The sequence below is a fragment of the Pleurodeles waltl genome, chromosome 10, assembly GCF_031143425.1.
Source record: "Pleurodeles waltl isolate 20211129_DDA chromosome 10, aPleWal1.hap1.20221129, whole genome shotgun sequence".
Lineage (NCBI taxonomy): Eukaryota > Metazoa > Chordata > Amphibia > Caudata > Salamandridae > Pleurodeles > Pleurodeles waltl.
The window spans coordinates 77309430-77332948 of NC_090449.1; the positions used below are offsets into that span (position 1 = coordinate 77309430).

The 23519-nt window shown below is 47.7% G+C and overlaps 1 protein-coding gene across 1 annotated transcript in view; it reads right to left on the bottom strand.

The window, feature by feature from the left end:
* The window catches only part of TBL3 (transducin beta like 3), a 192600-nt gene that overhangs the window by 146278 nt on the left and 22803 nt on the right, over window positions 1-23519 (bottom strand). The window contains exon 4 of the mRNA XM_069209783.1: window positions 22908-22955. Coding sequence (XP_069065884.1) covers window positions 22908-22955 — 48 coding nt within the window. The remainder of the gene's footprint in view (window positions 1-22907; window positions 22956-23519) is intronic.

The window sequence follows — 23519 nt, forward strand, 5'->3', positions numbered from 1 at the left end:
GATCTTTCCGTTGTTGTGTCTGGCCACCACTACCGGAGAGAACTATTCAGATGCTTCCATCAGGTCGATTACTTCCACAGTTACCAATGTATCTAATTCCTTTGACACTTCTTCTCTAATCATAATCGGAACATTCCTAAATTTGTGTACCTTCAGAACAACATTGGTTTTCAAAATTATACGGTGTTCAGATCATTTCAGGTTACCTAAAGTTGTGCTGAAACAGACAGATAATCAGACAGCATCTATTTAGTAATATCTGATCCCTAATTCACATCCTTCACCTATTTATCACTATTAGGATCAAGGATGATGTTCAATTTTCCCTGATTAAACCAACCGAGTACTGGGGGGGCTTTTTAGCTATGTACAATTTGGCTTGTGTGCACCTACATTTGAATCTAAAGGTTAACCACGTTGTTGGACCTGTCAGCACTTGGCGTGGTTTCCCCTGTCTTTTTGCTTCTGACCTCCTAGGTTTGATCCTGTGCTGAATTTCGTTTTTGCTGGCTTTAGGACTCTGGGCACTTTACCACTGCTGACCAGTGCTGAAGTGCACGTGCTCCCCATGTAAATTGCATTGGTGATTCAGTCCTCCATGATTGGCATATCTGATTTACCAGTAACTCCCTAGTACAGTGCACCAACTGTACCCATGCCTGTAAACCAGATGCTACTAGTGGGCCTGCTGCACCCACATTAGTAGCCCTGCAAACATGTATTTTAAGTATAATTTCCCATTGGGAGCAGATAGTGATTAGGAGTTTGGGGTCTCTGAATTCACAATTTAAAAATACATCTTTTGGTGAAGTTGGTTTTTGAACCAAAGCCTTGAAAGTGTGCATTTTCTTGCTTAACCATTCTGTGCCTCTGTGAAATACATGACTGTGTCAGGATGCCAGATGGGCTGTTTGTGCATTTAGTCTAGACAGTCTCTGTAGGAAGTTGGCTCTGTATGCACTATTTCAAAGTAAGGAATAGTATGCACAGAGTCCAAAGGTTCCCCTTTGAGGTAAGATAGTGGCAAAAAGAGATAATACTAATGCTCTATTTTGTGGCAGTGTGGTCGAGCAGTAGGCTTATCAAAGGGGTAGTGTTAAGCATTTGTTGTACATACACACAGGCAATAAATGAGGAACACACACTCAGAGACAAATCCAGCCAATAGGGTTTGTTATAGAAAAATATATTTTCTTAGTTTATTTTAAGAACTACAGGTTCAAATTCTACATGTAATATCTCATTTGAAAGGTATTGCAGGTAAGTACTTTAGGAACTTTGAATAATTACAGTAGCATATATACTTTTCACATAAAACACAAATAGCTGTTTTAAAAGTGGACACAGTGCAATTTTTCACAGTTCCTGGGGGAGGTAAAGTATTGTTAGTTTTTGCAGGTAAGTAACCCACCTACAGGGTTCAGTTTTGGGTCCAAGGTAGCCCACCGTTGGGGGTTCAGAGCAACCCCAAAGTTACCACACATGCAGCTCAGGGCCGGTCAGGTGCAGAGGTCAAAGAGGTGCCCAAAACGCATAGGCTTCAATGGAGAGAAGGGGGTGCCCTGGTTCCGGTCTGCCAGCAGGTAAGTACCCGCGTCTTCGGAGGGCAGACCAGGGGGGTTTTGTAGGGCACCGGGGGGGACACAAGTCCACACAAAAAGTACACCCTCAGCAGCGCGGGGGTGGCCGGGTGCAGTGTGCAAACAGGCGTCGGGTTTCCAATGGGAGTCAATGGGAGACCAAGGGGTCTCTTCAGCAGTGCAGGCAGGTAAGGGGGGGGCTCCTCGGGGTAGCCACCACCTGGGCAAGGGAGAGGGCCTCCTGGGGGTCACTCCTGCACTGAAGTTCCGTTCCTTCAGGTGCTGGGGGCTGCGGGTGCAGAGTCTTTTCCAGCCGTCAGGATTTTAGAGTCAGGCAGTCGCGGTCAGGGGGAGCCTCGGGATTCCCTCTGCAGGAGTCGCTGTGGGGGCTCAGGGGGGACAACTTTGGTTACTCACGGTCTTGGAGTCGCCAGAGGGTCCTCCCTGAGGTGTTGGTTCTCCACCAGTCGAGTCGGGGTTGCCGGGTGCAGTGTTGCATGTCTCACGCTTCTTGCGGGGATTTGCAGGGGTCTTTAAATCTGCCCCTCTGTAACAAAGTTGCAGTCTTTTTGGAGCAGGGCCGCTGTCCTCGGGAGTTTCTTGTCTTTCTTGAAGCAGGGCAGTCCTCTGAGGATTCAGAGGTCGCTGGTCCTGGGGAAAGTGTCGCTGGAGCAGGTTTCTTTAGAAGGCAGGAGACAGGCCGGTAGGTCTGGGGCCAAAGCATTTGGTGTCTTCTTTTCTTCTTCTGCAGGGGTCTTTCAGCTCAGCAGTCCTCTTCTTCTTGTAGTTACAGGAATCTAAATCTTTAGGTTCAGGGAAGCCCTTAAATACTAAATTTAAGTGTGTGTTTAGGTCTGGGGGGTTAGTAGCCAATGGCTTCTAGCCCTGAGGGTGGGTACACCCTCTTTGTGCCTCCTCCCAAGGGGAGGGGGTCACAATCCTATCCCTATTGGGGGAATCCTCCATCTGCAAGATGGAGGATTTCTAAAAGTTAGAGTCACTTCAGCTCAGGACACCTTAGGGGCTGTCCTGACTGGCCAGTGACTCCTCCTTGTTATTCTCATTATTTCCCACGGCCTTGCCGCCAAAAGTGGGGCCGTGGCCGGAGGGGGCGGGCAACTCCACTAGCTGGAGTGCCCTGTGGTGCTGGAACAAAGGGGGTGAGCCTTTGAGGCTCACCGCCAGGTGTTACAGCTCCTGCCTGGGGGAGGTGTTAGCATCTCCACCCAGTGCAGGCTTTGTTACTGGCCTCAGAGTGACAAAGGCACTCTCCCCATGGGGCCAGCAACATGTCTCGGTTGTGGCAGGCTGCTGGAACCAGTCAGCCTACACAGATAGTCAGTTAAGGTTTCAGGGGGCACCTCTAAGGTGCCCTCTGGGGTGTATTTCACAATAAAATGTACACTGCATCAGTGTGCATTTATTGTGCTGAGAAGTTTGATACCAAACTTCCCAGTTTTCAGTGTAGCCATTATGGTGCTGTGGAGTTCGTGTTTGACGGACTCCCAGACCATATACTCTTATGGCTACCCTGCACTTACAATGTCTAAGGTTTGGCTTAGACACTGTAGGGGCACAGTGCTCATGCACTGGTGCCCTCACCTATGGTATAGTGCACCCTACCTTAGGGCTGTAAGGCCTGCTAGAGGGGTGTCTTACCTATACTGCATAGGCAGTGTGAGGTTGGCATGGCACCCTGAGGGGAGTGCCATGTCGACTTACTCGTTTTGTCCTCACCAGCACACACAAACTGGCTAGCAGTGTGTCTGTGCTGAGTGAGGGGTCCCCAGGGTGGCATAAGATATGCTTCAGCCCTTAGAGACCTTCCCTGGCATCAGGGCCCTTGGTACCAGTTACAAGGGACTTACCTGGATGCCAGGGTGTGCCAATTGTGGATACAAAAGTACATTTTAGGTGAAAGAACACTGGTGCTGGGGCCTGGTTAGCAGGGTCCCAGCACACTTTTCAGTTAAGTCAGCATCAGTATCAGGCAAAAAGTGGGGGGTAACTGCAACAGGGAGCCATTTCTTTACACAAGCCTCCCCCAGCCCACAGGCCAGGAGACTCAGCCAAAGCTGGGAGAGTCTTCCTAGTCTGTCAGGCGAGGAAGAGTAGAGGAAATAGGCTGGTTTGTTGCAGGGCCTACTCTGCCTTACATCTCCTGTTCAGGTCATTCCCTCTGGGGAACTGACCCACTTCCACAGTGATAGGACCTAGTCTGAATTGCCTCTTGTCTGTGCTTTTAATGTCTTTACCCATTCTCTCTATTTTGGGGTTAGAGGTATCCACCTCTGCTAATCTTATCTTAGCCAGGGTCGCCCCTAGCTTACCCAAAGAGGTTACCCAGAGCTGGAGTAACCCCACCATGACCAACAGGGTCAGGGGGCCTAACTTGCTATTTGGCATGGGGTCTGACCACCATGCCAAGGATAGTGCAGCCATAAAGGCTAACACCCAGCAGAGGCCACTGACAGCTGTCAGTGCCCAGAACCACACCTTTAGCTCCTCACCTACAAGGGAAGGGGCTAAGTTACAGGCTTCTTGGGTTCAGGGTGCCTGTCTGCTGTATTAGAGTGGGGGGTTACCACACCTTGTAGTAAACACCCTTCTTCCACTCTTTCTTCTGTTAGCTGAGGAGCCACCCACTCAGGCTTAACAGTTGCCTGACTAGCCAGGACTTCTTGTGGGTCAAGTTGGACTGTACCAGTGCCACTTTTGGAGTTCTCCCCTACTGGAGCAGAATCTCCTTGGCTTGCTGGAACCTTGGCTAAAGGTTGTCCACCTTTCCTACTCGGTTTTCTTTTCGTTTTCTTCTGGGACCTACTTGCAGTTACTGCAGGGGTAGCACCTTCAGAATCCTTGGGAGAGGACTGGCACTGGACCAGTTCCTCTCTTGGGCTCTGACTAACCTCTGGGTAGTCATTTCCAAGGAGACAATCAAGGGGGAGGTCTGTACTGACTACCACCCTTCTCCAGCTAAAAGTCCCACCCACTTCTATGGGCACAAAAGCCACAGGCCTATCAGTGATCCTGTCTGGGCTAACTCTTACTCTGGCCATCTCACCTGGGATGTACTGGTTTGAGAACACCAGCCTGTCATGCACAATAGTGTGACTGGCACAAGTGTCTCTCAGGGCAGTGGCTGGGATTCCATTCACCAGTAGGTGGTGGAAGTGTCTACTTGCCTCTGGAATCTCCAACTCACCTGTTGGGCCCTTTTTCCAGTTGAAGGCTATGAAGACCTCCTCATCTGAGGAGTCATCCCCAATGGCTACACTGGTCACCCCTGGGATTTTGCTAGGGGGTTTGTTTTTGGGACAAGAAGTGTCCTTGGTGTGGTGCCCGGTCTGTCTACAGTTATGGCACCATGCCTTAGTGGCATCCCAGTTCTTACCCTGGTACCCACCTTTGTTTTGGGTTGTGTCTCGGGGCCCACCCACCTGGTCTGGTTTTTGGGGGCCTACAGAGGACTCTTTTTCTTTGTTTCTAGTGTCACCCACTTTCTCCTGAGGAGGTTTTGTAACCCCTTTCTTTTGGTCACCCCCAGTGGAAGTTTTGGTTACCCTAGTCTTGACCCAGTAGTCTGCCTTCTTTCCCAATTCTTGGGGAGAAATTGGACCTAGGTCTACCAGATACTGATGCAACTTTTCATTGAAGCAGTTACTTAAAATGTGTTCTTTCATAAACAAATTATAAAGCCCAACATAGTCATGCACTTCATTTCCAGTTACCCAACCATCCAGTGTTTTTACTGAGTAGTCAACAAAATCAACCCAGGTCTGGCTCGAGGATTTTTGAGCCCCCCTGAATCTAATTCTATACTCCTCAGTGGAGACTCCAAAGCCCTCAATCAGGGTTCCCTTCATGAGGTCATAAGATTCTGCATCTTTTCCAGAGAGTGTGAGGAGTCTATCCCTACACTTTCCAGTGAACATTTCCCAAAGGAGAGCACCCCAGTGAGATCTGCTTACTTTTCTGGTTAGCCCTCTCAAAAGCTGTGAACCATTTGGTGATGTCATCACCATCTTCATATTTAGTTACAATCCCTTTAGGGATTTTCAACATGTCAGGAGAATCTCTGACCCTATTTATGTTGCTGCCACCATTGATGGGTCCTAGGCCCATCTCTTGTCTTTCCCTTTCTATGGCTAGGATCTGTCTTTCCAAAGCCAATCTTTTGGCCATCCTGGCTAACTGGATGTCCTCTTCACTGGGATTATCCTCGGTGATTTCAGAGATGTTGGTCCCTCCTGTGAGGGAAGCAGCATCTCTGACTATTACATTTGGAGACAGGGCTGGAGAGGCCCTGTTCTCCCTAGTTAGGACTGGAAGGTGGGAATTTTCCTCCAAGTCACTATCTTCATCCTCTGTGTTGCCATCCTCAGAGGGGTTGGCCTTTTCAAACTCTGCCAAAAGCTCCTGGAGCTGTAGTTTGGAAGGTCTGGGGCCCACTGCTATTTTCTTTATTTTGCAGAGTGACCTTAGCTCCCTCACCTTAAGATGGAGGTAAGGGGTGGTGTCGAGTTCCATCACATTCATTTCTGCACTAGACATTATGTTTCTAAAAGTTGGAATACTTTTTAAGAATCTAAAACTAGTTCTAGAACCTAATTCAAACTTTCACAAACTTTTAAACACTAAAAGAAATGCTAACAGGGACTAACACAAGGCACTAGCAGGACTTTTAAAAATTTAGAAAAATAGTTCAAATTGCAAAAATCAATTTCTAATGACAATTTTTGGAATTTGTCGTGTGATCAGGTATTGGCTGAGTAGTCCAGCAAATGCAAAGTCTTGTACCCCACCGCTGATCCACCAATGTAGGAAGTTGGCTCTGTATGCACTATTTCAAAGTAAGGAATAATATGCACAGAGTCCAAGGGTTCCCCTTAGAGGTAAGATAGTGGCAAAAAGAGATAATACTAATGCTCTATTTTGTGGTAGTGTGGTCGAGCAGTAGGCTCATCAAATGAGTAGTGTTAAGCATTTGTTGTACATACACACAGGCAATAAATGAGGAACACACACTCAGAGACATATCCAGCCAATAGGTTTTGTTATAGAAAAATATATTTTCTTAGTTTATTTTAAGAACTACAGGTTCAAATTCTACATGTAATATCTCATTTGAAAGGTATTGCAGGTAACTACTTTAGGAACTTTGAATAATTACAGAAGCATATATACTTTTCACATAAAACACAAATAGCTGTTTTAAAAGTGGACACAGTGCAATTTTCACAGTTCCTGGGGGAGGTAAAGTATTGTTAGTTTTTGCAGGTAAGTAACACACCTAAAGGGTTCAGTTTTGGGTCCAAGGTAGCCCACCGTTGGGGATTCAGAGCAACCCCAAAGTTACCACAACAGCAGCTCAGGGCCGGTCAGGTGCAGAGGTCAAAGAGGTGCCCAAAACGCATAGGCTTCAATGGAGAGAAGGGGGTGCCCCGGTTCCAGTCTGCCAGCAGGTAAGTACCCGCGTCTTCGGAGGGCAGACCAGGGGGGTTTTGTAGGGCACCGGGGGGGACACAAGTCCACACAAAAAGTACACCCTCAGCAGCGCGGGGGCGGCCGGGTGCAGTGTGCAAACAGGCGTCGGGTTTCCAATGGGAGTCAATGGGAGACCAAGGGGTCTCTTCAGCAGTGCAGGCAGGCAAGGGGGGGGGCTCCTCGGGGTAGCCACCACCTGGGCAAGGGAGAGGGCCTCCTGGGGGTCACTCCTGCACTGAAGTTCCGTTCCTTCAGGTGCTGGGGGCTGCGGGTGCAGGGTCTTTTCCAGCCGTCGGGATTTTAGAGTCAGGCAGTCGCGGTCAGGGGGGGCCTCGGGATTCCCTCTGCAGACGTCGCTGTGGGGGCTCAGGGGGGACAACTTTGGTTACTCACGGTCTTGGAGTCGCCGGAGGGTCCTCCCTGAGGTGTTGGTTCTCCACCAGTCGAGTTGGGGTCGCCGGGTGCAGTGTTGCAAGTCTCACGCTTCTTGCGGGGATTTGCAGGGGTCTTTAAATCTGCTCCTCTGGATACAAAGTTGCAGTCTTTTTGGAGCAGGGCCGCTGTCCTCGGGAGTTTCTTGTCTTTCTTGAAGCAGGGCAGTCCTCTGAGGATTCAGAGGTCGCTGGTCCTGGGGAAAGCATCGCTGGAGCAGGTTTCTTTAGAAGGCAGGAGACAGGCCGGTAGGTCTGGGGCCAAAGCAGTTGGTGTCTTCTTTTCTTCTTCTGCAGGGGTCTTTCAGCTCAGCAGTCCTCTTCTTCTTGTAGTTACAGGAATCTAAATCTTTAGGTTCAGGGAAGCCCTTAAATACTAAATTTAAGGGCGTGTTTAGGTCTGGGGGGTTAGTAGCCAATGGCTACTAGCCCTGAGGGTGGGTACACCCTCTTTGTCCCTCCTCCCAAGGGGAGGGGGTCACAATCCTACCCCTATTGGGGGAATCCTCCATCTGCAAGATGGAGGATTTCTAAAAGTTAGAGTCACTTCAGCTCAGGACACCTTAGGGGCTGTCCTGACTGGCCAGTGACTCCTCCTTATTATTCTCATTATTTCCCACGGCCTTGCCGCCAAAAGTGGGGCCGTGGCCGGAGGGGGCGGGCAACTCCACTAGCTGGAGTGCCCTGTGGTGCTGGAACAAAGGGGGTGAGCCTTTGAGGCTCACCGCCAGGTGTTACAGCTCCTGCCTGGGGGAGGTGTTAGCATCTCCACCCAGTGCAGGCTTTGTTACTGGCCTCAGAGTGACAAAGGCACGCTCCCCATGGGGCCAGCAACATGTCTCGGTTGTGGCAGGCTGCTGGAACCAGTCAGCCTACACAGATAGTCGGTTAAGGTTTCAGGGGGCACCTCTAAGGTGCCCTCTGGGGTGTATTTCACAATAAAATGTACACTGGCATCAGTGTGCATTTATTGTGCGGAGACGTTTGATACCAAACTTCCCAGTTTTCAGTGTAGCCATTATGGTGCTGTGGAGTTCGTGTTTGACAGACTCCCAGACCATATACTCTTATGGCTACCCTGCACTTACAATGTCTAAGGTTTGGCTTAGACACTGTAGGGGCACAGTGCTCATGCACTGGTGCCCTCACCTATGGTATAGTGCACCCTACCTTAGGGCTGTAAGGCCTGCTAGAGGGGTGACTTATCTATACTGCATAGGCAGTGTGAGTTTGGCATGGCACCCTGAGGGGAGTGCCATGTCGACTTACTCGTTTTGTCCTCACCAGCACACACAAGCTGGCTAGCAGTGTGTCTGTGCTGAGTGAGGGGTCCCCAGGGTGGCATAAGATATGCTGCAGCCCTTAGAGACCTTCCCTGGCATCAGGGCCCTTGGTACCAGGGGTACCATTTACAAGGGACTTACCTGGATGCCAGGGTGTGCCAATTGTGGATACAAAAGTACATTTTAGGTGAAAGAACACTGGTGCTGGGGTCTGGTTAGCAGGGTCCCAGCACACTTCTCAGTTAAGTCAGCATCAGTATCAGGCAAAAAGTGGGGGGTAACTGCAACAGGGAGCCATTTCTTTACAGTCACACAAAGGGAGCTAAGATGTGCAGTTTCCTAGCAGTCTCTAACCCCCTAATCCCCCCCCCCCCCACCCCCAGAGTGTGTCTCGGGCCAGGGTAGGGAAAGGCAGGGACTTGTGCACTACAAAGACTTCTCTTTGAAGTTTGCCTGCTTCAAAGACAGAAATGGGTATAAGTTCTGGACCTCTGAAACCACATTGTTAGAATCCATCTGGACTGAGGTCATTCTGCCAGGACGAAGAGCTGGATGCTGTAGGAGGGACTGCCACTCTGCCTGTTGCTTTGTTGTGCTGGCCTTCTGCTTCTGTCCTGGGAGTGAAAGGACTGGACTTGAATTGCTACATCCTGCTTCCAAAGTTTCTCCAAGGGCTCGGACTGAGCTTGCCTCATGTTAAGACGTCTCAGACACATCCCTGGCTCTTTTGCTGAGAGCCCTGGCTTGCCAACTGGTGCCAACTCCACTTCCTGGGCCCTTGGAAGTGCAAGCTGGTGATCTGAAGGAGAAAATCCACACATCAACATGCTATGCTGGAAGAATCGACGAAACGCCTGTCTCGCGGCTGCAGAATCGATGCAGCACCTGTTTCATCACAGTCCCCATCATCACAGCGTGTCTGGATTTTCCACGCATCATCCCTGGGCATCAAAATGTCATCAACCCCATACTGCAGTAAGGAACCGAGGCTGCATGTCTGGAAATCAACGCATCACCTTTCCTGCGAGGAAAGAATCAATGCATCACCTCCCCTGCCAGTAAGGAACCAACACATCACTTTGATTTTACAATCCCTCACCACCACTGTGGCCCGCATCATCTTTGTTTCTTGATGCATCCCAGGAACTTTGTGCTAAAGAGACACATCCATTGATTTCTATGGATTAAGACTTACTTAAACTTTTAAAAAGAGATATTTTGACTTGTGTAGGTTGGATTTTTGTCATTTTGGTCTTGTTTTACTCAGATAAATATTGGTTATTGTTCTACAATGGTGTGTGTGTGTGTAAATACTTTACACATTGTCTCCAAGACAAGCCTGACTGCTTGTGCCAAGCTACCAAGGGGGGTGAGCAGGGGTTATCCTAGCTATGTGGCTCCCTTATCCTAACAAGAGTGAAGGTCCCTACTTGGACACAGTGCAAACCACTGTCAACCAGAGACCCCATTTCTAACACATCTGTATCCCAACATGTCAATTTTTTTCTTCACTTTACCCTTGAGGTTGTATATCTCGTTCACGTAAGTCATTGTCAATTGTTCCTATAAATTTATCATTCCACAATTCTTCATTTATGATGGTATAAGGTGAAACAGAGTCTGCAAGCATTTTGATTTCAACCCCATCAATGCTTATCCGACATTCAGGTTTATTCTTTATGTACTCTTCACTGATATTTAGAATCAATTTGTGTGAAAGATTCGTAACATTGTCAAATCCTGTAACATCACTCTCTCCATCCTCTCCCTCCTCCTGCTCGAAGTTTTCAAGTATGCCCTTAACATTACTCTTTTTCTTTCTGCAAACTTTTCGTAAGTACCCAACAATGTCAAAATTACTACATTTCTTTTTTAGTGCTGGGCAGGTTTATTCTATAACATTTACTTTTGTCCCCAGAAGATGGCTTTGATTGGGCATTGAAATTCTTAGTGATAGGTTTGGAATTGACTTTACAAACCAACAGACCAATTTTGTTCCTTTGTCAATAACTTGCTAGCCCACCTACCAGAAATGTATGCTTTACGCCGAATATACATTACATTTTCAAGTTGTGAACCACAGTTCACCCATTAGTGTTCTTGAATCGCCTGCACAAACATATTTTACTCGTTCACAATGATTTCATGACTTAAGGTGCATGAGTGTAGTCAAAGGGTTGAAAGATCTCAGATTTGGATTACAGCAAAAATCAACAAGTAATAAGTTAGTCATTTGGAAGGGGTTAGAATTTCTAACAGGGCTGTGATGAGGCACTGTCTAGACCAAGGCTCCACATCCCAATCTGTGATTATACTAGGTTATGACCCAGACCCAGACTCCATGCTTAAAGGTTCCCTTTCTGATTAACCTCTCTCCAGTTACTGTAACAGCCATGGTTGGACGACTCAGTCAGTGAGCCCACTCCCTGTTCTGGTCACACTCATAGGAAAGGCCGTGATCCAATACTGATGGATGACTCATGCTCCCTCATACTGCCGTCTCCCAGGGATGATAAGCTTTCCACATGCACACTGCATTGCACACTGCCTTTCGTCAGTCTCTTCATGGGTCATTTCTCACAGTCAGTTCCTATGGCTTATAGAGGATGATCATGATAGATTCTACTACTGTGTTTTAATGGAAGCAGTCAAATTTCCATGAGAGTTGCACGAGTAAAGTAATACATATTAAGGTAATTAAAGTGTATTCAGGGGGGTGGAATTTATTAAAATATCTACTTGTCCAGGGGACAGGTTGCTTCTCAAATCTACTTGTCCTGTAAAAAGATCTACTTGTCCCTTTGGTGCCATGTAAGGTGGCGACAAATTATGGCAGCAATCTCATTATGTAAGTGCTCTGATAATAGCCTCTCTGATTATGCCAGGGCTACTACCATAGTAGGGCTTGAATACTTGCAGTTTCAATCCCTACTGTAGCAATTTCCTTATTTTGCCACCTTTCTGCAGATCTGCATACTGGGGCTGGAGGAAGCGATAAGCAATAGTTCCAGGGCAGAAATGCCTTTGAGTCTGCAAACCTACTAATCTGCATGTTTTAAAGATTTTAACCAGCTTCTCTCTAATATTTTCCCATAATAAGAAAGGTTGGACATTTACTCCTGACAATGGCAGAATTAGAACTTCTTCCAGGGTTGGGAACAAAGTGGCTGGAGGGAAAATGAACTTGCAAATGCTCAATAGATTTTCACATGAGCAAATCTACACATCGTATTTACCCATGCTGAAATACAGTTCACAAATATTTTATAGGGGTACAACATATACCATAAGAATTTGGGGCCACATGTAGGTAGGTTAAGTTTTGCGAACCGCAAATTGCGAGTCAGAGTGACTCGCAATTTGCGAGTCGCAAATCCGAATGTAGGATGGTGTCCCTGACACCATCTGTGATTCGCAAGGGCTTCGCAAATGCCCACCTCATGAGTAATCTTGCGAATGGCGGCCCTCACAGGGATGGTGACCTGCTGGAGACAGCAGACCACCATGTCTGTGACTGCTTTTCAATAAAGCAGTTTTTTGTTGTTGTTGTTGTTGTTGTAATGCAGCCCGTTTTCCTTAAAGGAAAACAAGATGCATTCCAAAAACGAAAAATGAAACGTTTTCGTTTAATTTTTTCAGAGCAGGCAGACCACTGCCTGCTCTGAAAAAATGTTTACAGTGACATTCACAATGGGGAAGGGGTCCCTTGGGGACCCCTTCCCTTTTGCGAAAATGTTAGCACCCATTTGAAATGGGTGCAAACTGCGATTGGTTAGCGCCTGCAGTCACACAAAAAAATCCTACATTGCACTGCGAGTCATAATTAGGAAGGGAACACCCCTTCCTAAATTGCGAGTCCCAAAACTGGGTTTGTGCATCGCAATGTACTGTTTGCGACATGCAAAAAGCTACCTACATGTGGGTCTTGGTCCCTAATTAGGTCTGGTGTTAACAAAGACATTTTGTTTTTATTAAACTTCTATTTCTCTCTCTTTCGGCTGGCTTTACTGTGAGTGATCGCATTCTGCTCTTCCACAAGGAGCATATTGCACACAAAGTAGTTTTGTTCAGTGTCAGGAACTACAGTGGCAATCAGTGACGTAACGAAACTGGTGGGTGCCCCTTTGCAAAGAACATGGAGGCGCCCCCTCTCCAGGCTCACTCAGGGCAGGTGCTGTACTGAAGGGGCCCCCTGGAGGGCCAGTGTTTGTTACAATGTTGAGGGCCTGGTAGCTCCCACAACAATAAAGTGTTACAAAAGCCATGTCAAAACAAGACACGCATTGATGAAACTAAAAGACTTAGAAAAATATGTCAGATCAGTTGGCTTTCTCAGTGTTTGTTTATTTTCATGCTTCCCATAATCGTGTTGAAAATGGTTACACTGATTTTCCATTAGAAATATTTTTGGGAAATACTAGCATGCATCAACACATTTTACTAAACGACACTTCATTTGCATCTAATCAGAGAGCATTCTGGGAGCATTATACTTAGCCTCATAGCCTAAACTTTTAAAACATGTGTATACACGTTTTTTTTTTTTTGTACCGGAACCAACGTCAGTAGTGAAGTGTGACCTTAAAACATTTATTTACAGCACTCACCCTAATCATGAAGGCTTTCAAATAATGAACCATAAAATACAAGTCCGAACAGCATTATCTTTTGGAAACACATTACCTCAACTGCAGAGAGCTCCACTCTCTGTAAACAGGCAGCCATAGGGTTTGTGCTGCAGAGGGTTGGGCCTACTTGTCCCAAGGACAAAGTAAACATAAAAACTTGTTGCCCTTGACCTCAAACAAGATGTCCCGGGCATCGGGCGACAGGAATTCCACATCCCTGTTGTATTGTTCAGCCATATACAATGGTCATGAACTACTAAGATATTTGTATGAAAAACCGCTTTTTGCAGGTTGCCACCCCCACCCAGGGTGTGGGTGCTGAAGAGGTCTGCAGCATGTATTATGCCACCTTGAGGGAGGCCCAAACATACTGCATGCAGAAAGCCATTGCAGGCTGCGTGACATGTGCAAACCATGAGTTAAAACATGACATGACACTATGTGCCATGCCCAATTCACTGCATCTAATATATGTAAATCACCACTACAGCAGGCCTTATAGCCCTAAAGCAGGGTGCATTACATTACATGTGAGGGTACATCTGCATCAGCAGATACTCCCCTGTGCTGTCTATTTTAATTGCTAGATGTTACAAGTGAACAAGGAAGCCATCTTAAGTATATGTACTGGGCACTGGTCATTACAAGGCCCTCAGCTACATGATGGCTTTACTGAAACCTATAGTGTTTGGTATCAAACACTGAGTTTTAATAAATCCAACTGATGCCAGCATTGGATTTATCATGATATGTACCCAAAAGGAACCTTAGAGGTGCCCCTTGAAACCTACTAGTCTTTGAGTGTGCTGGCTGACTGGTCTGGACCAACCAGAGACGGGTTTCTGACCCCCAGGAGGTGAGAGCCAGCACTTTGAGGTCAGGAAACAATGCTTGCTCCAGACAAGGTGTTATCACCTCCTCCAGCAAAATGGTTAGTAAATCTGCATACCAAGACCAGGGACTTCAAAGCTTTGCTGCCTTCGATATGAGACCCTAGCTTCCTCCAGACCTGGAAAATGCCACCCCCTACCCTAAGGCCCATTTGGCACTATAGCAGGTGGGAAATTAGCTATACAGTACGCGTGCATCACCACCAGGTTAGACACACCCTAAGGTGGGCTACCTAATGTGCACCACGAAAGAAAGGTTCCACCATCTTCTTTTTGGTGGAGTTAGGAACTCTGGGACAGGATTATGTCCACTCCCCACATGACGTGGTCACATAGGGGGTGTGGTTGACCCAGGGGTAAGCAGCCCATTGGCTACTACCCTACACTCCACTTAATACCCCTAAATTCAGTATTTAGGTTACTCCCTAACACTGGGAACTCAAAGTTGTCTACTACAAGAAGAAGGACAAAAAAGAGCTCATCAGGCAGGTCGCTCCCCCCATCTGCCACGCAGCCCCCTGTGGGTTGAACCTCCGTTGCCACTTTTGCCGCCTGACTACTCGCTCCCTTTTTTCTATTCCCCTGAGCTTGTGCTTCTGTGCCACTTGTTTTTTCCATTCTGTGCCCCTGTGTTTTGCTTTCTGTACCCCTGTGCTCTGTTGTCCCTCTCCTGCCGTCTTTTCCCGCCGTTTTTTCCCCGGGTTTTCCTCTGGGTTTTTCCCCGGGTTTTTCCCTTGCTGCTGAGCCCCTGCTGCCCCGCCCCCTTCACTCCCATTGGCCGCCCCGCTCCCACCTCCCAGCTGCTCCTCCCTCCCTCTGCCCTCATATGGAGGCCGCGAAGCGTGCGCACAGCGGGCGCGCCGCTGGCGTGCCGAAGGTGCGCCTAAGGCAAGCCCGTCCGCGCCTGGACCGCACCCAGCACCAGAACCCCTGGAACCCGCACCCCCCGCAACGCCAGACTGCACTACGACGCAAGCACCCTCCACGCACTCAACACCAGACGAGACCACCCCTGCTACCGGGCCACCCCGAAACGCACCAAGGGGCCTTTCACCTGCCGGAACTGCAGATTCACCAGCATCCAACCCTCCACACCACCAGCCAGAGAACCCAACCACCTCCGCTGCATCCTCCTCAACACCCGCTCCATTCGCAAGCACGCCATCGAACTTTCGGACCTCCTAGACTCCACTGCCCCTGACGTTGCCTTCCTGACGGAGACCTGGCTGAACGCCACCTCAGCACCAGACATTGCCATAGCCATCCCACAGGGCTACAAGATCTCCCGTAGAGACCGCACCAACGGAGTGGGAGGAGGAATCGCCATCATCCACAAAGACTCCATCAAAATCTCAACGAACACCGATGACACCCTCACCACCGCCGAGCACATGCACTTCCAGATCCACACCGACCCAAACACCACCCTCAGAGGAACTCTCTTCTACAGACCTCCCGGACCCCGCCCACAGTTCAGTGACACCATCGCTGACCTCATCAGCACCCACGCCCTCGCTTCCACGGACTACATCCTCCTCGGGGACCTGAACTTCCACCTCGAGAACAACAACAACGCCAACTCCACCGCCCTGATCGACAACCTCACCAACCTCGGACTCAAACAGCTAGTAACGACTCCCACTCACGCCGCTGGACACACGCTTGACCCCATCTTCTCCGCAAGCCCCCACGTCTCCTTCAACCACACCACCGAACCACACTGGACCGACCACAGATGCGTCCACTTCACCTTCAGAAAACCCACCACACACCACTGCACCCAACAGCTACCACGCCGCTGCTGGGGCAAGGTCACCGGGGACCAACTGACTACCGCCCTCGCCCTGAGACCACCCACCAACCCCACCAACCCAGACACTGCCGCGACCAACCTCACACAGTGGATCAACGACTGCGCCAACACCCTCGCCCCTCTCAAGACCTTTACAACCAACCACACCAACAAGAAAGCCGCCTGGTTCACCGAGGACCTCCGGATCTCCAAGCACACCTGTCGGAAGCTGGAGAAGAAATGGCTCCACGACCGAACACCAGACAACCACACAGCCCTCAAGAGCGCCACCCGCAGACATCACCAACTCATCAGGACCGCCAAGAAGACTGCCTTCAAGGACCGCCTAGACAACAACGCACACAACACCAAAGAGCTCTTCAGCATCGTGAAAGAACTCTCCAACCCCAGCTCCTTCACCAACGACATCCCGCCATCTCAAGACCTGTGCGACTCCCTGGCCACTTTCTTCCACCGCAAGATCACCGACATCCATGACAGCTTCAACCCCGACTCCCCCTCACCCACCACCGAGTCCACCACCCCTGCGACTACCACTCGCACCAGTCGCCTGACCGTCTGGTCCAGCGTCAGCGACGAAGACACCATCAAAACCATGAACTCCATCCACTCCGGATCCCCATCGGACCCCTGCCCTCACCACGTCTTCAACAAAGCCAGCGCAGCCATCGCGCCCCACCTCCGGAAAACAATCAACTGTTCCTTCGAGACAGCAACCTTCCCAGAAAGCTGGAAGCACGCCGAGATCAACGCCCTTCTGAAGAAGCCCAAGGCGGACCCCAAGGACCTCAAGAACTTCCATCCCATCTCCCTGCTCCCTTTCCCAGCAAAAGTGACCGAGAAGATTGTCAACAAACAGCTGACCCGCTACCTCGAAGTCAACAACATCCTGGACCCGTCCCAATCTGGTTTTCGCAGTAACCACAGCACCGAGACCGCCCTCATCGCCGCCACTGATGACATCCGGACCCTGATGGACAAAGGAGAAACAGCTGCCCTCATCCTCCTGGACCTATCAGCAGCCTTTGACACGGTCTGCCACCGCACCCTATCAGCACGCCTCCATGACGCCGGTATCCAAGAGAAGGCCCTGGCCTGGACCACATCCTTCCTCTCCGGCAGAACCCAGAGCATCCGCCTCCCACCCTTCCGCTCCAAAACCACTGAGATCATCTGCGGCGTCCCACAGGGATCCTCCCTCAGCCCGACACTGTTCAATATCTACATGGCCCCCCTCGCCCACGTCGCACGACAACACACCCTCAACATCATCTCCTACGCCGACGACACCCAGCTGATCATATCCCTCACCGAAGATCCCGACACCGCCAAAGCTAACCTCCACCGAGGAATGAAGGCCAGAGCCGACTGGATGAAGGGCAGCAGACTGAAGCTGAACTCAGACAAGACGGAGGTCCTCATTCTCGGACCCACCCCATCAGCCTGGGACGACTCTTGGTGGCCCACGTCACTAGGCACAGCCCCGGAACCCACGGACCACGCACGCAACCTGGGGGTCATCCTCGACTCCACTCTCTCCATGACCAGGCAAGTCAACGCCGTCTCCGCGTCCTGCTTCAACACCCTCCGTATGCTCCGCAGGATCTTCAAATGGATCCCCCTCGACACGAGAAAAACCGTTACCCAGGCCCTCATCACCAACAGACTCGACTACGGGAACGCCCTCTACTCAGGAACTACAAACAAGCTCCTGAGACGACTCCAACGCATCCAGAACGCCTCGGCCCGACTCATCCTCGATGTCCCCCGCCGCAGCCACATCACACTCCACCTGAGAGGCCTGCACTGGCTCCCCATCAACAAAAGGATCACCTTCAAGCTCCTGATCCACGCACACAAAGCACTGCACAACACCGGACCCACCTACCTCAACAACCGACTCAGCTTCCACACCCCCACCCGAAGCCTCCGCTCAGCCAACCTCGCCCTCGCCACAGTCCCCCGCATCCGAAAAACCACCGGCGGCGGCAGATCCTTCTCCTACCTCGCCGCCAAGACCTGGAACACTCTCCCCACCATCCTACGACAGACCCAGGACCTGCTGGCCTTCAGAAGACTCCTCAAGACCTGGCTCTTCGACCAGTAGCACCCCCCCTCCCCAGCGCCTTGAGAACCTCGCGGGTATGTAGCGCGCTTTACAAATGCAGTGATTGATTGATTGATATTAACTCTGGACTAGCTATGGATTCTGGCACCAAACCCTGCCTACCTGCTGCTGTCATGACAAATGAAGCTGTGCATCCTCCAAAACCTTTGGAGGCCTGCCAGCTCTTTGCCAACCAGCTAGCATCTCTTATGGAAAGGAGATGCCAATTCCCTGCGCCAGCAGGCACCAACTGGGACTTCCTGGTTCCCCACTTTGCTGACCATCAGGTCCACTGAGGGAGAAACTTGCCAGGAAGAGAATGCCGAGTGATCAGGAGTGCAGTGCTGTTGACCCATCCAGTCTTCGAGACGCTGAGCCTGGCCGGAACCTCCTTGCACCAATACCTGAAGTACCACCGCCAGTTGCAAGCACCATGGCTTGTTTGTGTTAGCTCAATCACCACCACTGCCAAAGCTTACCTGCACGACGTGGAATATAGAGAGAAGCCAGCCACACTCTCTCTAAGAGTCATTTTGCAGTGTTTCTTTCCCCTCTTTACAGGTACCTCATAAACCGTGAAAGTCTCAACCTCACTGACCCGCTGGGATAAAACAACTATGCAACCAAGCCCCCCAGACCAAGTCCGTAGAAACCAACAGTGTCTCTGTGGTCCTGAGAACAACAAGAGCCGAGCCCCCCTTTGTGTTCTGCCAGACTAGTCCCTAAGTCCCAACTTGCAGCCTTCCCATTGACTTCAACATGTACAATCCAAGGCTACCACCGCTGGAAATACTCCTGCACCTGGACACATCAGAGCAGGTAAACCCAACCCGTTGGTGCTTTCTTGGACCTTGCCCCCAACTTACCCTAAGTCCAGATGAACAGTCCTGTAAGTCATTTGAAGTTACCCTATGCAGTGTATGTTTTCCCCACAGGATAACATTACCACGTTTGAGGCTCATGCCTCAAATCTGATAGCTTCATTTACTGTGCCTTTAAAAATCACCAACTCTAAAAGTGCTTACCTGAACTGGAAAATCTTGGTGTCTAAAATTATATACACATTGGGGTTATTTTTCTAAATTGGCCTTGAGCTCCTTCTTGAGTGTGTGGCTCATTTATTGACGCTGTGCATTCAACAAACGTTTAACACAACCCTATGTTAAGCCTAAACTGCTCACCTACACTACCACAAAAAAGCATTTGGGATTATTAATTTAAACCCAGTTAGCCAATAAGGGTTGTCTGGACTATATGCATGGTGTACTTCTTCATCGGTACACTACATAGATAGCCAGCTTCGTACAATACTCAGATGCAACAAAATGTAAATATAGACAACTGTTATGTTTCCATCATTGTGGCATACTAACCAAGGTTTGCACCCGTTTCTAACTTGGAGAAAGAGAAGCGTTGTTAAAGAAAAACTGTAATGACATTTGAAGCAGACCTATCTGCTCGGATACTGGAGGGTTTGTCCAGTCAACAAAAGAATTTAAGGCAGGATACAGCTTATTTCTTTTTATATAGGAGGTCACTGTCTTCTCGAATTTTAACTTACTTTTAACATGATTCTAGGTTTAGTTCGGCTTTTTTGTTTACAATACTTACTTAGGAAGTAAGATTAGGACACGCAATCTTTGGAAATCAGCAGCTTCTCAAATGTTACATTAATTACATAGTCCACAAACTACATTTTTTAGATGGCTCACAAAATATGCTAAAAGTGATGCATCATTTTGAGTTTAATTGATAAAACTCGACTTCACTTTGATTGTTAAAAGGAGGTGTTGCGCTGTTTTGATAAGCGGGAGTCCTTAGAAGACATGCAGGCTGGTCTTTTGGGTATATATATAAATTTTACATTTGTGTAGACAAGGCTTCAAAATTGTATGCTTTACCACAAATTTAAATGTTCACTTATTGCTGAGTAAAAGATCCATTGAGATGGGTTGACAGAGTTGGCATAATCTTTTATTTTTTTATTATTTACCCCCTCTAGGCTGACCAAATATTCAATATCAGTTACTTACAGACAAAAACTGTGACTCTTCTTTTAAATTATACAGCTTATAGCAGACCATATTTTGATGGAAATAGATCATTAAATCTGAAAGTAAAACGAATAAATAGCAATAGGACTACTGACATTCAGATGCATCTTTTTCCTTTTAAGATCAAACTACATGACTCACCAAGGAATAGAAATGGGGCCAAATTGAGGCATAAAGCGAGAAAGTATCTCATCTATTTGCCATGTTAAGCATACAGGACATAGGCTTGTTAGATTTTCTCAACTGTATGGTTTTTAAGCAAACAGTAGTCCTCCTACTACTTTCAAACATGAACAAGACTTTTTCAACTTTATGTTTCTGAACACATTAATCTTCCATTGCAAATTGTGGTTCTAAATCCGTCAAACTGGACAAGCCCAGCTTCATGCAAATTTAAGGAAACTGGAAACAGTTCAACCGAGGAATTCCAGTCTCACAGAGATTCAGGGTGATTCTATCACTCACGTCCAAATCCAGGCAGCTACCTTTGGGAGCTACCCCACAAACCTGCATCTAGTTAGAATTAAGAAGCAGCTACATCCATGACTGGGGTGCAAAAACTGCTCCCTTCCATCAACAGCTACTTGAGTTTGGGGATTGTTCCAAAAGTTTGGAAAATTGAAACATTCAAACCAGTAGAGAAGAAGCCAACCCTAAAAGGATGATAATCTGTCCAATCTCGTTTTATTCCTGACCTTGCAAAATTGCTGGAGGAATGTATTTCCACTTGGTACTGAAATGTGCAGAGGATAAAGGCCTCTTGGATGCTTTCAATAAAAGCTTCTACACTATGTATCAGCACGGAAGGTTGGGGGCTGGGAGTGGTACAGGAATAACCATCTTATAAAACTATCCATAGCTTGCTAAACAACCGACTCCATTATCTCAGTACTAGGGTCGCAGATGCAGACAACTCCTACAACTCTCTGAGCTGGCTAAACTAATTTCTAAGGACAAGAAAACAGTGACTGGCATTTACCATCATTTGGCATCTAGCCCAGTGAGATCAGCTGTGTTGTCCATTGGGACCTACATTGTTCAAGGTCTTATTCAACCTTACATGCGGTACCTGGCAAAGCTTCTTTATTTTGCAGAGGTCTATAGCAGCTTTTTCAAGCGGAATATTGGACAGAGGATAGTGTCTTCTTTATCCACGGATGTCTCACGCCCAACTACCTTAAGGTCAATTTTCTAAAAATACTGAGATTGTTCTACTCACTGCAGACACTTTCATTCTGGAATCCCACTCTCGAGCCACAGGCTATGGGTCCACTGCCTACTATTTCTAAGCCACTTACAATTTAGACAACTATGCTGCATTTCTTACAGTGATGACCTTCATTGTTGCCCTTTAATTAATCACTCTTTCATGTACCAGTGGTTAATGTCTTAGTGCAGGTGATAATGGACTACAGCAATTCAATTTATCTAGTGACTCTGGAGTGTTCTTACACAGTCTGCAATAGATACAGAATTCAACAGTGTCATTGCTCATCGGACTTCCTGGGCATGACCAAGCAAACCCAATTCTGAGCTCTTCGCATATATTCAAAGCATTAATTTTGGAGGGTTAAGACTACTGACACATTGTTATCTACCAAAAGGCTCCACCTTTAGAGCGGCCAAACTTAAAACCTTTGTTTGACCCAACAGTCCCAAGTCTAGAACCCTTAGTGACTGTGGCAGTGACTTCTCTATAGTAGTGCCCAATAGCTGAACTGTTTCTCTTGCTCTGTGCACCAAAGCCTGTCTGCAAAGATTTTGAAATTTCCCTAAAACATGGTTGTTTGTTCAACAGGTTAATTCTGGCTTGGTTTCCTTGCTCTTTTTGTACATTGTTAGCACATATATAGTTTTAGGTACTGTGTTATTCGGACAGTCAGCACTAAGAAGGTATAGGACAAACACTTAAGACATATTATAACACTGGAAAGTTGAGAGCTCTATTGAAGACAATAATATAGCCTCAGCCTATGTGAACTGGTATAGGCCCACTGCTGTCAACATTTCAATGTCCTAATGCACAGCCTCTGACTTTCTCTTTCCATCACCTTTCGCAAATACATTAATTAGGCAGAGGAAAGCGAAAGGCAGAGGCCATGCAGGAGGACACACGCAGCCCTCGCCCTTCCCTTATTCTTGTAGCTCAGTGTCACTAGGGCTTCAGAAGGATGGAGTGGTGAAAGCTGCTCAACTCTTGGGTCTCCCTGGCTTGGCTGATCTACAAAAAAGCAGTCCAGCCAAGCAGGAAAGAACCAGGCGCTGACTTCAGTTGCCTTTACAGCTCTTGCTGTGAATGATCAATAGCTAACAGCCATGGCATTGAGAGTGGTTGTTAACTGTAGAACATTCACAGCAAGAGCTGTGAACAAAGGCTATGGAGCAGAGGGGAATTTCAAAACCCAGGGCTCAGAGAGACCTTTGTTTTTCTATTTAAAACATTCTGTCGTCATGGGGCAAATTGTCCTAATAGTCCTATAGTCCACTGTATTGTCTATACCGGCCATTAAAGACCAGCTCCTTTGTTAAAAGGCCAGAGCCTCTACAGAGGGTTATTGAGCTGTAATAAATAACATAACAAATATATCACTTCAGTCGTTCCCATCAGAATAACAACATTTGAAAGCAGTGTACCTCATCATCCGGGCTAAGAGCGAATGACGAAATGTCTTCCTGGTCATCCTATGAAAGACAGAAAATAAAACACATTAAATAAAACAGAGTAAATTCAGAAGCTACCCAGTACTAAACAAAATCAGGAAACTTAACATCAAATTCCAGCAACAAACAAATCTATGTAATCAGTGTTGAACCATAACAAATCATTACATATTACGTTATAATTATTGTAATAAAAAAAATATAGGTCTGCATTTTTCAGAGTGTACCACCTGACTCAAAGTTCCATTAAAGAATACATCAACAATAAAATACGGATGATCAAAAAGACACATGTAAAATCTGATCAGCGCATACTGATGAAAAAGAGCTGTGTATAACATAAGTAGAATCATGATTTGACATCTGTCTTGAACAATGCTCGTGAGTTACAAAGTATGAAAAACAAGAGGGGTGGGCAGTTATCACCAATGGACTAAACCAGACAGCCTTTAACAATCACAGCAAGTGAGTATGAGCTTTAATAGCAGAAGGTAAAAAACTGGATATTTACCAGCAACAACAGTTCTGCTGAGTGCAACTCTTCTAGATTCACATGTTTTGCATTAATTTGCCATCTCTTGGATG